General features: G+C 43.7%; 1 protein-coding gene across 1 annotated transcript in view; it reads right to left on the bottom strand.

Moving 5' to 3' along the window:
• rtel1 (regulator of telomere elongation helicase 1) overlaps positions 1–11,538 on the bottom strand; it is a 13,358-nt gene extending 1,820 nt beyond the window's left edge. The window contains exons 1-25 of the mRNA XM_084473614.1: positions 11,291–11,538; positions 10,417–10,615; positions 10,157–10,250; positions 9,936–10,017; positions 9,420–9,480; positions 9,161–9,236; positions 8,884–8,968; positions 8,725–8,790; positions 7,919–8,075; positions 7,751–7,789; positions 7,545–7,620; positions 7,363–7,460; positions 7,086–7,141; positions 6,696–6,767; positions 6,464–6,545; positions 5,775–5,907; positions 4,444–4,557; positions 4,222–4,262; positions 4,023–4,108; positions 3,769–3,846; positions 3,553–3,630; positions 3,123–3,269; positions 1,616–1,731; positions 931–1,054; positions 205–397 (exon numbers count right to left, since the gene is read on the bottom strand). Coding sequence (XP_084329740.1) covers positions 205–397; positions 931–1,054; positions 1,616–1,731; positions 3,123–3,269; positions 3,553–3,630; positions 3,769–3,846; positions 4,023–4,108; positions 4,222–4,262; positions 4,444–4,557; positions 5,775–5,907; positions 6,464–6,545; positions 6,696–6,767; positions 7,086–7,141; positions 7,363–7,460; positions 7,545–7,620; positions 7,751–7,789; positions 7,919–8,075; positions 8,725–8,790; positions 8,884–8,968; positions 9,161–9,236; positions 9,420–9,480; positions 9,936–10,017; positions 10,157–10,250; positions 10,417–10,615; positions 11,291–11,392 — 2,455 coding nt within the window. The 5' untranslated portion in view covers positions 11,393–11,538. The remainder of the gene's footprint in view (positions 1–204; positions 398–930; positions 1,055–1,615; positions 1,732–3,122; positions 3,270–3,552; positions 3,631–3,768; positions 3,847–4,022; positions 4,109–4,221; positions 4,263–4,443; positions 4,558–5,774; positions 5,908–6,463; positions 6,546–6,695; positions 6,768–7,085; positions 7,142–7,362; positions 7,461–7,544; positions 7,621–7,750; positions 7,790–7,918; positions 8,076–8,724; positions 8,791–8,883; positions 8,969–9,160; positions 9,237–9,419; positions 9,481–9,935; positions 10,018–10,156; positions 10,251–10,416; positions 10,616–11,290) is intronic.
• Positions 11,539–11,709: the final 171 nt, after the last annotated feature.

The raw sequence follows: 11,709 nt of genomic DNA on the forward strand, positions 1-11,709 counted from the left end.
AAAATTTTAGAAAGGCAAAGTTAAAAAATGCATTTTAGAAAGTGAGAAAATAAAGGCAAAGTTACTAATAATAAAATAAATTAAAAAAAAACATCACATCGTCGCTACCCGGTCATTCACGTGAATCTATCACAGAGGGGTAAGACCTCCCGTCATTTAGGGTCCAAATACTTTAACTACTGTGAGTTGAGCCGTGACACTCACTCAACCTCCTCCTCTTGAGGCTGGGGACGTGGGAGTCCAGTAGCTTGGCCTTCTGCGCCGGCGGTACAGCCTGAGGACCGGCGCTGTGAGCTCCTGAGGAGCCGGTGGAGCTGGAACACGACGGAGCGTCTGAGCCCCGTACAGAACCACCACCACCGCCGCCTCCTCCGACGGCCTTAGGAACCACAGGCCTCTGGAACACAGGACCACAGAACAGGCTAGGGCTGCTGCTCGATTATGGAAAAGAAAATCATAATCACGATTATTTTGGTCAATATTGAAATCTTGATTAGTCAAATGATTATTTTTGAGTTTGAAAACATGACGCATTTATTCATCATTTCTCTCCAAAAAAAAAAACACTTTGTAAATGAGAACTTTGAAATTTCCCCTTAAAAATATACACAGAATGGTCAAATAGAAAATAAAGTCCAGATATGAATCCAGCTGTTCTGCAATTTCTATATATATTAAAAAAAAAATATATATATATATATATATATATATATTTTTTTTTAATCGTTTCACCTCGATTATATTCGTTTGGTGATCGTTTCACTCTGAAATCGAAATCGCGATCGATTAATCGCGATTAATCTAAAATTCGATTAATCGCCCAGCCCTAGAATAGGCTACTTTTTTTTTACATCTCGGTTTATATGATTCATTTATTCTGACAAGTATTGGAATAGACTTTGGTGTGCGATGCGTCTCTGAACAACGTACCAGTTTCTGGGCGACCCTGAAGAACTGGCTGACGTCCCGGACCATGTTGCCGAAGTTGTCATATCTGCGTATGTAAGGCCTCAGCCATTTGGGGAGCTGGGCTTGGACGTCTGTGTTTTTAAACCTGGGGAGGCACACAACCATGTAGGGAACGTTATTTTTCCTTCAAAAATAATTACATTTTTAAATAAACGTTCTTCAATAAATTCAAAACACTTAAAAGTGATCTATTCTTGTCCCAGTTATCATCCCAATTATTCATTATCTATCTATCTGTACTTAGATAATATGTGGTGTTGATCCCATTAAAAATAATAAAAATCGTTGCCAGACGTCATGGGAATATATAATAGAAAAAGTTAAAATAGGGAGAATCTATGGAATTCCAGTGGAAATCCAATGTTGTCAATGTGCATCTTTTCGTTTCGTTCGTTTAAATCATAAACAGTTATGTGGATGAGAGTAAGCATCAACATCACATGCATATATCCCCGCCAAAATCTGGCACGTCTCATTTCTCATTGTTGCTTGTCAAGACATCCGCAGCAAACGGATCGCTAATCAACCCCAATTAAAACATGTGATTGTAAGTGATTGTAAGTGACATGGCTTAAGTGATTCCATTCATTTGAAACTCCTGACATTGACAACAGTTGATCAGGATGATCCACTGGGAGCAGCTGACCTCCGGTCACAGAGGAAGATGGCGCCGTAGTCCTCCTTGTGTCTGATGACCCGTCCGATGGCCTGGTTGACGGCCCGAGACGCCTGCTGCCGGTACCAGTCTGAGCCGGACAGACACTGAGGAGGACAGCACAGACACACCAGAGCACTGACCAACCAGCTACAGACACACCCAGAGCACTGACCAACCAACCAGCCACAGACACACCAGAGCACTGACCAACCAACCACAGACACACCAGAGCACTGACCAACCAGCCACAGACACACCAGAGGACTGACCAACCAGCCACAGACACACCAGAGCACTGACCAACCAGCCACAGACACACCCAGAGGACTGACCAACCGTCCACAGACACACCAGAGCACTGAGCAACCAGCTACAGACACACCAGAGCACTGACCAACCAGCCACAGACACACCAGAGCACTGACCAACCACCAGCCACAGACACACCCAGAGCACTGACCAACCACCAGCCACAGACACACCCAGAGCACTGACCAACCAGCCACAGACACACCAGAGCACTGAGCAACCAGCTACAGACACACCAGAGCACTGACCAACCAGCCACAGACACACCAGAGCACTGACCAACCACCAGCCACAGACACACCCAGAGCACTGACCAACCGTCCAGACACACCAGAGCACTGACCAACCAGCCACAGACACACACAGAGGACTGACCAACCAGCCACAGACACACCAGAGGACTGACCAACCAGCCACAGACACACACAGAGGACTGACCAACCAGCCACAGACACACCCAGAGCACTGACCAACCAGCCACAGACACACACAGAGGACTGACCAACCAGCCACAGACACACCCAGAGCACTGACCAACCAGCCACAGACACACCAGAGCACTGACCAACCAGCCACAGACACACCAGAGCACTGACCAACCAGCCACAGACCCAAACTCCTCCAGAGCACAGACCAAACCTCTTTGACCTTCCCTCTTTGGAGATATCGTTGCTTTGAACTGATTGGGGGGGCTCTATCATCCCATCAGTTGTCAGACTTTACAACACCTCAACCCCCCCGCTCCCAACACCTCCAAAGCCCCAACACCTCCTTTTCTAGACTTGATTAAGGACTAAACCCCACACCTCAGGACTGATTGTTGTTTTAAACCTTGTTATTTATTTCATTTTCATTACCTCAGGAACCTCTGCACATTGGCACATTTACATTTCATAATAATCAGTCATATTTATTTTTTAATGCACAAGTCACTTACAAACGGACAGTTACATGTATATAGTATGTTTATCTTTATTCTAATAGTTTTTTTATTATATTTTATTTTCAAATTGGTAAATTTATTTGTACATATACTCTTGTTTCGCACTCTTTTCCCACTGGACTGCTGGTCACTACGAATTTCTCCTAAGGGGGATTAATAAAGGACTATCTTATCGCTTTCAGTTTGTGAACATCCGCTCTATAAAACGCAGTATTATTATGACGATTAACACCGCCATCATACCTTCACTCCAGGGAGCCTCTTCCTGCTGGCCTCGTCCAGGAACTGCATCTTGAGCATGACGCGCGGGTCCATCTTGGGGGGGAAGGGCAGGCCCGTGATGACCACCGCCCGGCCGTAGTTGTCAGAGAAGTCCAGCCCTTCACTGGCCTGGACGGGACAGAACACCAGAGCTGTTGTTACTTATTAACTAATGGCATAATAAATGTAACGGCAATAAAAAAAAAGGGTGGTCTGCCCTGTGTGTCTTTTGGTTCTTTGATATTAATGGAATAATGTAAGAAATGTACAGTGTCATTACGGCCATATGCTGATTAATTATTACTTTTGATAAATAAAACAAATGAGCTACTGAACAAAGTTGGGTGCAATTGGAGTTTAAATGTTAACCTGTGAACAGAGTAACAGAGGGCTGGTTCGATCGTGAAATCACCTTTCCACGACACACGGCAAAAAAGCTCCCTCCCTTGGATGTTGTATCGTTAACTTGGTTGTAATAACCGTCAATAACCTAAAAACAGAAGAGAAAATGTTTTCATTAGTTCGGTCCCAAAATGATGTGTCATAATATCAACAGTGCAAACACAATACATTTTACATCAAGGGCAACATGTCAGCAACCAATAATAGTAAATAAAACTCCACCTACTTCATTGAAATTGCTCTTCCCCTTAGGTTCAACAAACATTGGTTTCATGTTTTCAATGCGACCTGCGTGTCCATTTTCCTGGTGAGATAAACACATCGTGACGACATTAGACATATCCCAGATTCAAAGCAAAAATAACGCCCATGGGATCTCAAGTTGTGTCAGGGTTGATAATCAACGGGGGCCTCATTCCCCCAGCAGGTCCCACCACAAGGCCCCGAGGTCTGTGTTCAGCCGACCAGCGTTCAGCTCACCCTCCAGAACTCCAGCGTCTTGTCCATCACAGGATAGGAGGGGAAGAACACGAGGAGTCCGTGAGGAACCACGCGGCCAAAGTTAGCTGAAGACGTTGATAACAAAAATATTAGAGTCTGAGTGGGACAACGTTACCTTTTTGAACAACTTGTATCATGAAAGAAATGGCTGTGTGCCTTCAGCTTCTGATGTGCTTACCAACTGTGTTACCCAAGGACGCCATGTTTTCAGGGATAAACCTAAGAGGTAAGAGAACAACACACACACACACACACACACACACACACACACACACACACACACACACACACACACACACACACACACACACACACACACACACACACACGACACACTTTTCAGCAGAAGCAAAAAGCAAGTGTTCACTGTTCCCGCGTGTGTATCGCCGGGGCTGCGTACCTGCGGTCGTACGTGGAGCTGAGCTGCACGCCGTCCGGCCCCTGGTCCACGACGCCGACGAAGATCTGGTCCCGCTGGATCACGTGAGTGTTCTCCAGCGCTACGGGGAAGGGACTGGCGACATGGAGGGCAGAGGGGGGGGAGACGTTCACCAGGGGTGGTACACTACAGGGGGGGGGATACAACTCATCCTGGACGCAAGCCCATGCCCCTCGCGGCTATGAGGTCATCGTGGGCCGGACCTCAGAACATTTACTTTAGAGCTAAAAATAAAATACAACCGCATGAAACAGATCAGCGGTTAGGTATCTTCTCAGAGATGAGTGCTTGCTTGTTCCGTGGTGCCTTCATGTGCTACGGAAATGACGGTAAATACCAAACGCCGACGTGAAAATTGCACATGAACGCCCCCTCACTCACTCACGTCGTCATTTCCACCGGAGAGCTCGTGGAATGTTTTGATACACGAGCTGCCGAGATGAGATGACCTTTGACCTCTTCAACAGTAAACAGGTCAGGCTCTGTCAGGCTCTCCGACAACAACAAAAGCACTTGAACACAACGCACTCGTAATTTCCAGTTCACAAATGGAAAGGATCATCTTTCCCGCGGCACGTGAAGGCAGCATCAGTGTAGACTTTAGGGGTGTGCATCTCTCCAATAAAAGACGATTCGATGCGTATCTCTATACATGGGGTACGATACCATTCAGGAACGATAATTTTTTAAAATGGAACGATTCGATTCAGTTCGATTCAGAAGGATTTCGATTCGATTTGATTCGATTTGGCACGGCTCAATTCGAGAGGGTATGATGCAATGGATTTCTTGTTGAAAGTAGACAATCATTTCACAAAATGAATTAACTTGTTAATGTGGCATTTCCTTCAAAAAGATTTATCAAAGACTAGAGAAGAAGTGTATTTGTTGTGCATTTGTTGTGGGGTGTGCATCTCTCCAATAAAAGATGATTCGATGCGTATCTCGATACATGGGGTACGATACGATTCAGGAACGATACATTTTAAAAATGGAACGATTTGATTCAGTTCGATTCAGAAGATTCGCATGTTTTAAATCAAAATCGATTTTCCGATTCAAATCGGTTTTTGTTACACCCCTAGTAGACTTACTTACTTAGTGTCCGCCGTGTGTAACATATGGTGGTGTGTGAGCTGAGCCCCCGCCCCCCCGCAAATAAAACTGAATTCAATAAATACTAAAACTCAAAAACCCTGCAACTGAAGCCCTGCCTCACTATTCCCCGAACCCCGGCTACGGCCCGGCGGAGCGAGCCTTGGGAACCCCGACGGACAGACACATTTGCTCACATCTGCATCTCGGCCGTGAAGGACTGAAGGGGTGACAGGGTGCCGCTGGTCAGGATGATGCTCCGCACGCCTTGGCGCTTGAGGTCCTGCATGCTGAAGCCCGGAGAGAAGCACCAGTAGCTCAAGATGTTCCCTGCAGGATTGGATAAACACAGGGGAGAAAAAAAATCAACCAATGAGACGCTCCCATTCGTCACAACGATCCTCGTGTTGTATCTGGTAGGACTGTACTGCAACACAGCGCTGGTCGGTGTGGTGGCTCACATTCAAGAGATTCAAGAGAACACACACACAACACACACATTTGCTTTTAAACACGTGGCGATACGGTGAGCGATAGCCAACCCTTATCCCCTTTCAGGGCTTCTGACACACATGATTAATAATTGGTCTAATTAAATAAACTAATATTGATACCAGTATCGACTGGTATCAAGTCGATACATGTAGGGACATTATTGAATGAAATTAATATTAGGCATCCCTAAGATGTTTTAAAAATAAATAATTTTTTATTTTACTTTTATAAATGTCACATACATATATACATATTTAGTAGATGTTGTATTTGTTATTATACTTATTGCTGCAGTGGGTAAAGTGGGGAAATGGAACACAAAAAAAACTGATTTGCCAGGGATTACTCTGGAAGTCTCCTCCAGATGTCTTGCTACATGCTGTGCAGGTACCTTGTTTCTTGGTTGACGACGAGGCCCAGACGTCTACCTTCTGTGGCTTCTTGTTAAAGCTGTTGTCCTTATGGATGTGGACCTATCCAACACAAGTGCTTTAGTTTCCAAACGGCAAATACAAAACAAGACGTAGTTCACGCCGATGTAATACTCACTTTGACCTGAGCAGTATTATTCTGATGTAATACTCACTTTGAACTGAGCAGTATTATTCTGATGTAATACTCACTTTGAACTGAGCAGTATTAGCCTGCATGTCCTTTTCTGGGTTCCCTTCTTTTGGCTCACCACAAAACACCAGCTAGGATAGAGCACAGTAAACTACATTTAATTCAGGTTCCCCTTCATTGTCATCTCAGCGTAAAGTCAAACACAACAAAATGCCTATGAAAGGTGTGTGCAGACAAGGAGACTACATCGTAAAATATAAACTGTAGTCCATCACAGCATAATGGTGTCTTGTTTTAACAGGCTTTGTGGAACAAGGGAAGTCTACACTAGAGGAGGGAGTGTCTTTTTGCTTTTCATCCAATTATTACAAAATGTATTTACACATGGGACAGGTTCAACACTGTACCAAGTGTTTTTCAGCAACGCTTGCTTTTGATTTCGTCCTCACCTGAAAGATCTCCGAGAGCTTCTGTAGCCCCGCCGTGTTCATGAATATTCCCGTCTCTGAAGAGACAAGACAATAATTATTACGTCAATTTGTTATTTTATTGTTGTTTTTGTTGTTTTGATATTTTCTTGTCTTGCTTCAAAATGTGGAAGAGACGACAAGGTACATTTGAAATAACACAACATTAATTATCTTGTGAAAATGAAAATGTTCTTTATAGGAACACAAGATCAACTCTTCCATGACGACAGTGATAGAATAATGTTTAAATCCTTACTTCCTGTGACGTAGCTTGTGATCTGCTCCAGAGCATCAGTCACAGCATTCTTGGTTTCAAATGTCAAGTTGGCTTTCTTGAATAACTCAAAAATGAAGCTGTGAATCAAAAAACAACATTCTTATCCGACACAGGGTATGAGGCTGCTATACGGAACCACGCTGGGTTGAACAGTTATTTACCTTCCAGGTTTAGTTAAGCCCCTGTCAGCGGAAATTTCATAGGAATCAATGACGGCTTCTAAGTCCAGAAGTATTTCTGTAAAATCAATAAGGAAAAGTTTAGAAGAGGGTTCCTGAGAAGCTCATTATATCATCCGTTAAAAAGAAATAGAAGTTGAGTTGGGTATATTATTTAAAAGTTGTTTCTTTATACAAAATATGCTTACGTTTAATGTTGGCAATTGCGGCGATGTTCAATTTTAATTCTGAAACAAAAAAACACCAACACATTTCCATCCATGTCTGTTTTCCATCACGGCTTCACGACGACAGAGTGCTGAGAGGGACGTGCGGCGTGTGAAGGCATCAGTGAACACAAGAGGAGTCCTCACCACCAGAGTTCAGAGACCCCGACCCGAAGTTGTCGGCGATGGGCTCGGCGCTGGTGGCCTCTTCGGCCTGCTCCTTCAGGACGCTGTTCACCACGTCGATGGCGGACGTGAGGTCGTAGGGGGTCAGGTCGAAGGAGGTGGACTCCTCACAGATCCTCTCCTACACGGTGACGACGCGGGTGGGACGGACACACAGAGGAACACTCTGAACACATGCTCCAGCATAGCGGAGTACAAAGGTCAGCGTGTGCATAGTAGGGATGGGTCAGAATATTTGATTATTCGATTATTCGTTCCCGAGGGTCAAAGTCGATTTTTAACATTTGGACCGTTAACATTTTTTCCCATTCAAATAAACAAGAATTAACGGACGGAACTAATGTTGGTTCTGTTGCACTATTAGTTTTTTTTTTATTATTATTAATCATGTACAGAAAAACAATATACACAATACACAAGCATAAATATTAATATATATGCATACAACACAAACACTGATCACTGTTAAAGTTTGTTTTTTTGCGTTTAAGATATTAAGTGATTTCTTGCCGATGATCCATGGCTGCCTTTGTGAATGTCGGCACACATCGAATAATCGACTATCCGTTCATAACCACCCACTGATTATTCAACCATGAAAAATTTGAGTTATTCACATCCCTAGTGCGTAGGGATTGTCAATATGTGTGTGATTGAAATTAAATGAGGATTTCTTTAGTTCATTTTTCTGCGTACAAAGTAAGAAGAAAATCAGCTAGTACCAAACCCTGCATGAGTGTGAACGATATGACGGACGTTGGGCTGCCTACCACGTTGTGGGCCTCGTCAAAAATGATCACTGCCCCCTTGAGGTCCAGATTCTGCGCTCGGCGGCTCTAGTCACCAAGAGGGAGGAGGCGTTAAGGAGCAGTCTACCCGGCATTAAGGGAGGAGAATCCTTAAATAGTGACGTCTAATATCGGACCCACCTTGGGGTCGAGGAGGTAGTTGTACGGCATAAATATGATGTCTGCCTGCGCCTTCATGGTGCGGGATAAATAATACGGACAGGCCCTAAAAGAGTAATCATAGGTTAATGAAACCTGTGAATCGTTTAATCATTGTTAATTCTATCCCATTAAACCACCGATAAAATAAATCATAGAAATACATGCATATTTTATTTGTCTTTCATCCACAACTATGCAAAGCATGTCATGATATAGATACAATTAAATATGATGAAGAAAACACAACCAAACAAACCTGTGCTTGAGCCCAGCTTTCACCAAGTCCTCCACGTCCATGATGGTATTAACCAGATCTTTATCCGTGCTTTTCTCTGGTGAGGAAGGTGCATGAAATTAAACTTAGCCATGGGTTATTGCTCATCTCTGAGCTACAAAGACAAATCAGGGCAGCTCCTTCATCATAATTAGATTGGATTTCTAAGGAATACACACTTATGGGAAAGGGATATCCATACTGTTCATTAATAAGAGTAAAATCTAACAATTAAAATTACCTTCAACATTGTTGTAGAATGTACAGGACCTTGCGGCAACCTTTGCCTTGCACATATGAACCTGGAAGACACAAGGTGTCAAAACTGTTCAATTGTTTTCAGATCCTATGTCTGAGAGAGCTCCATCACACCGGCTAATTCAAGAGAACGTACAATTGCATCCCGGGTTTAAATCCCCTTCAAATCTCAAGCTCAGCTCTGGGTTAACAGAGTTTCATTTTAATTCGCTTCATATTTGTATCGACCAATCATGTCGCTAGAGGGGGGGGGGATCTGTAAACACGCAATTGACAAACACAAACTCAGCCAGCAGTAGCAAACTGTAATGCAAGTGTCCTTAAAGGTTTCAAAGCGACACCGTGCAGTAGATAGTAGCCACCGTAGAAACCCCCGTAGCCACGCTCTGTCCCAGAGGAGGCTCCGGCCAACAGATGCTGTGCCATGTGCTACTTCATCGAAGGCTTCAAGTAAAGGAAAAAATAAATGTTGACCGACGTGAACCCGTCCTAGCGGTACCTTCATGTGGTTGCTCTCCTGTCGCATCACGTCTGGGTGGATACACATCTGCTCTCTGGAGCCCAGCACACACACCTTCGGTCTGGCCCAACACAACACAAGCCAAGTATAATAATAATCACATACGACCATGTACATGTACATGTACATGCAAGAACCGAGGTGCACAACACCCCATTGACAGTTGATTCAACGTAAAGCTCAGAGAGGAGGTTCTTCACCTGTAGGCTGTGTTTTTCAACTCAGTGACCACCTGGGAGAGCTGGGAATGTGTCCGGGATGCATATATGATTTTGGGAATATCTGTGTAGTAGGCTGGATGCCACAAAAAAACATAAACATTAAGTAATGTTAAAACAAAAGAGACAATTCGGATTGTTAATAGATGTAGAGATGTATGGGACAGCAAAACAACGTATTGATTTATCCTTCTTTACGTCATACTGCAAAAAAAAACAAAAAAAACATCAAAATAACGTACTTGTTCCGTCTCCGTCCGTGGCCGCATTACCCCAGGTGGCCATCGGGGTGTCAGGGAACATTTCGGCTCCCTTCAGCCTCTCGGTGATCTTGCGAGCGGAGATGGTGTCCTTAAAGTGTTCCCTCCACGCTAGCGTAGCGCAGAGCAGGCACAGGGTCTTCCCCGTACCGGTCGGGCTTTCCAGGACCCCATTCACCTTCTGTATGAGACGTCATTCGAATTAGAACTGACGGGATTTTCTCTTACTACATTTCTTCCTGGGACTAATATTGCTTATAAACGGTTGGGTTAAACTGTGTATGTTGGTGTTTGGTTCGTTACATTTGATAGAGAAACCACTTCCATCATGTTATATCTCATTGGTTTAAATAATGGCATGTGCATATACATTGCAATATCGTGGTGATACAGGTTATTTGACAATGTAGGCCAGTCTTAACTTTTATTTCTGTCATGGGGTTACCTTGGGAAGAGATAGTAATTCAATTATAACTCACATATTATATACATCTGAAAAACCCGCGCTAAATGAGACAAGTGGGTGCCATGATGGCTCAAATGTGAAGCAACTATTAAAAGTGTTGCAGCATACAGCAGAAATGAGTTGGACTGGTTTGAAGTTATTTTGCCTGAAAAGGTTGTCTATTAAATATGTTGTTATAAATGTACATATATATCAAACAATAAATGTATTGCAATATATGTAATAAGGCTCGCGAAGCCATCCTTTGCAGTTGATTGCAGGATGATGACAGTCATGTTTCCCTCATTCACAAGCTGACTCATTCCAGTTATTTACACCATTGAGGTTATAATCAACAATGATTACTTACACGTCCAGGGGGGTCGACTCAATGAATGAAAAATGACTTACTTGTTGCAGGCATTCGATGACTTTGCTCATGTAATCATTCTGGCATTCATATGGAGTGAAGGGAAAGTTGATGCTCACTCCATTGATTGTTAATAAAGGCATCTTCAGCACATCTGTAAGGGATGTGTGAGCTCAACTCAACACATCCATGTGATAGCAGCGAATGGTAGGAGAACTAGGCACTGAACAATTTTAAAAAAGGACTAAACAATACCGGGTCCTTTGACATGCGATGACATATTACGAGTTTGTTAATAAAGTAGGTGCATGGCTGTTTTGAGTTTCTTCTTCTGCTTCTGCTTCTTCAGCCGCGGCAGTGTTCAGCGTCACACGACGCAGTACCGCCACCTACAGCCTCCCTGTGGCGTGACCCGTTCTTATATAACACATTATCCATGGACGAACCGCAGACGTCAAAT

The sequence above is a fragment of the Micromesistius poutassou genome, assembly GCF_964030765.1.
Source record: "Micromesistius poutassou genome assembly, chromosome: 10".
Classification (NCBI taxonomy): domain Eukaryota; kingdom Metazoa; phylum Chordata; class Actinopteri; order Gadiformes; family Gadidae; genus Micromesistius; species Micromesistius poutassou.